Raw genomic sequence first — 2,256 nt, 5'->3', positions numbered from 1 at the left:
ACGTGTGTAATCTAACGAAATACATAACAAATGACATTTTGTATTTTGTAATCTGTAGTGAAATACATTTTAAAAGTAACCTTCCCAACCCTGTATACATTTATAAAGGAAACTTTTTATTATTATTACTATTATTATTTCCAAATATATAAATTAAACATTTCAGAAATATACAAATGTTTCATATATAATTCTTTGAAATATATAAAGGAAACTATCCAAAGAAGTCGTTGACGCAGCCGCTATCTGTCCAATGGCAAACCGCGCCTCATGAATATTAAACGCAGCGCCTTCGCCGTAGTAGGACGCGAGTGCCAAATGGCGCAGTGCGCCTGAGCAAGAAAGAGAGGAAGTAGCGGCTGAAGCAGGTCCGCACCTTTTCCGGTAACACCGACAGCAGCAGCAGCAGCACAGCCGGGGCCGAGAGAAAGAGCGACCGGTAGAAGGAAAGAGGGGACAGAACCGAGCCGGGGCGCGAGAGAGCGCGGCTGTTACACGAGGTAAAGCAGCGCGCGCGGCGTCGCGCTCACGCGCTCGCGTTTGGCACGAGTAGCGAAACTACAAGAGTAAAGTTAGTTAGACACCCCTCCCTTTTCTCATCCGCTTTCTGTTGTGTTCCAGGGACGGAAGAGGGGAAACGCGGGATGAATCGGAGTGTTTTGGAGCCGAACTGATGATCTGAAGTGTGTCGGAAGGGAATGAGCGCGAGCGAGCGGCGACCCGATAGTCGGTACACAAGAAGGAAGTCCGATAGGAAAGGCCTGTGACAGATCTATAGCCTACTTTCTATGCATCCGATTCACTCTTTCTCTCTTTTTTAAAAGCAAATGCCCGAAAAGCGACTGAACTTTTCAAAGTCGTGACTTACTATATGCAACAAAATGGGGAAGATGCTTTCCAAGATCTTCGGGAACAAGGAGATGAGAATTTTGATGCTCGGACTTGACGCCGCCGGGAAAACGACGATTCTTTACAAACTCAAACTGGGCCAGTCGGTCACCACCATCCCGACCGTCGGATTCAACGTGGAAACCGTCACGTATAAGAACGTCAAGTTTAACGTTTGGGACGTGGGGGGCCAGGATAAGATCCGGCCCCTGTGGCGGCACTACTACACCGGAACCCAAGGACTGATCTTCGTGGTGGATTGCGCGGATCGGGACCGGATCGACGAGGCGCGACAAGAGCTACATCGCATCATCAACGACCGCGAAATGCGCGACGCCATCATCCTCATCTTCGCAAACAAGCAAGACCTTCCGGACGCCATGAAGCCGCACGAGATCCAGGAGAAACTGGGCCTGACCCGGATCCGAGATCGCAATTGGTACGTCCAGCCGTCCTGCGCAACCACGGGCGACGGACTCTACGAAGGGCTCACCTGGCTCACCTCGAACTACAAGTCCTAATGCGCGCGACAACTAGAAGCAATTAACCAATAACTCTCGACTTTTCTTTCGTACGCCCGTTCTCTGCTTTCAGCACTCTCTGTTACGTTTGAATGTCCGTAAAGTATTACGTTTGGGTGAAGATCCGGTTGTTATAGTCCACAAAATGGCAGCTTGTTTGTTTACCTCTGTGCCATCATCACGTATGCCGAATGTATGGAGAATAGCAGCTCAAATAAACACACAAAACCATGGAGCGTTTGATTGCATTTCCGCCAAAACATGTTCTGCTGCAGGGGATTATGGGTAATTTTCTGAACTAATCCAGCCGTGAGAAACCGCGTTCTGGTACCGGCTCTCCTCAAACACAAATCGAGCCTCTTTTGTCTCCTGCTAAATTAATGCTTTGTTTTATTATTTTGACTTATATGCTATGCTGAAGAAATAATAAAATCTATATATATAAATCTCTATATATATATATATACATATACATCTATATCAAGTATAATGTGATTGTATCTTCTTGACGTGGAGCAATGTGCCAGCTTTACAGAAAATGCTTGATTCAATGTTACAGTTTAGAAAAGTTTTTTTTTATTTTCATTATCGGTATCGGTCGATACATTATTATTTTAATGTTATCGTTATTGGCCTGATTAGAAAATCTGGCCTTGGCTTTTATTGGTGAGACTTTTGTTTTGTAATCAGGCTCTCAAAAATGATGTAATTATATTTATTGCCAAAATAACGGTTATCGGCCAAAAAAATTATATAGTGTTGGATACTACCACTATTTTTATATTAAGATGTTTTTAAAGTCACGATGAAACTTAAGTAGCGACTAAAGACGCACAATATATCGGCA

General features: G+C 44.5%; 1 protein-coding gene across 1 annotated transcript; it reads left to right on the top strand.

The window, feature by feature from the left end:
• The first annotated feature begins 299 nt into the window (after window positions 1-299).
• arf6a (ADP-ribosylation factor 6a) lies at window positions 300-1,873 on the top strand. Its single transcript, XM_079831584.1, has 2 exons — window positions 300-500; window positions 622-1,873. Exon 2 carries the CDS (start codon window positions 882-884, stop codon window positions 1,407-1,409), a length of 528 nt encoding a protein of 175 aa, XP_079687710.1. The 5' UTR covers window positions 300-500; window positions 622-881; the 3' UTR covers window positions 1,410-1,873.
• The last annotated feature ends 383 nt before the right edge of the window (window positions 1,874-2,256 follow it).

This window comes from Gobio gobio (genome assembly GCF_949357685.1).
Source record: "Gobio gobio genome assembly, chromosome: 12".
NCBI classification, from domain to species: Eukaryota; Metazoa; Chordata; class Actinopteri; order Cypriniformes; family Gobionidae; genus Gobio; species Gobio gobio.
Note: the sequence above shows the minus strand (reverse complement) of the source record. Positions and strands in the feature narration are given on the sequence as shown.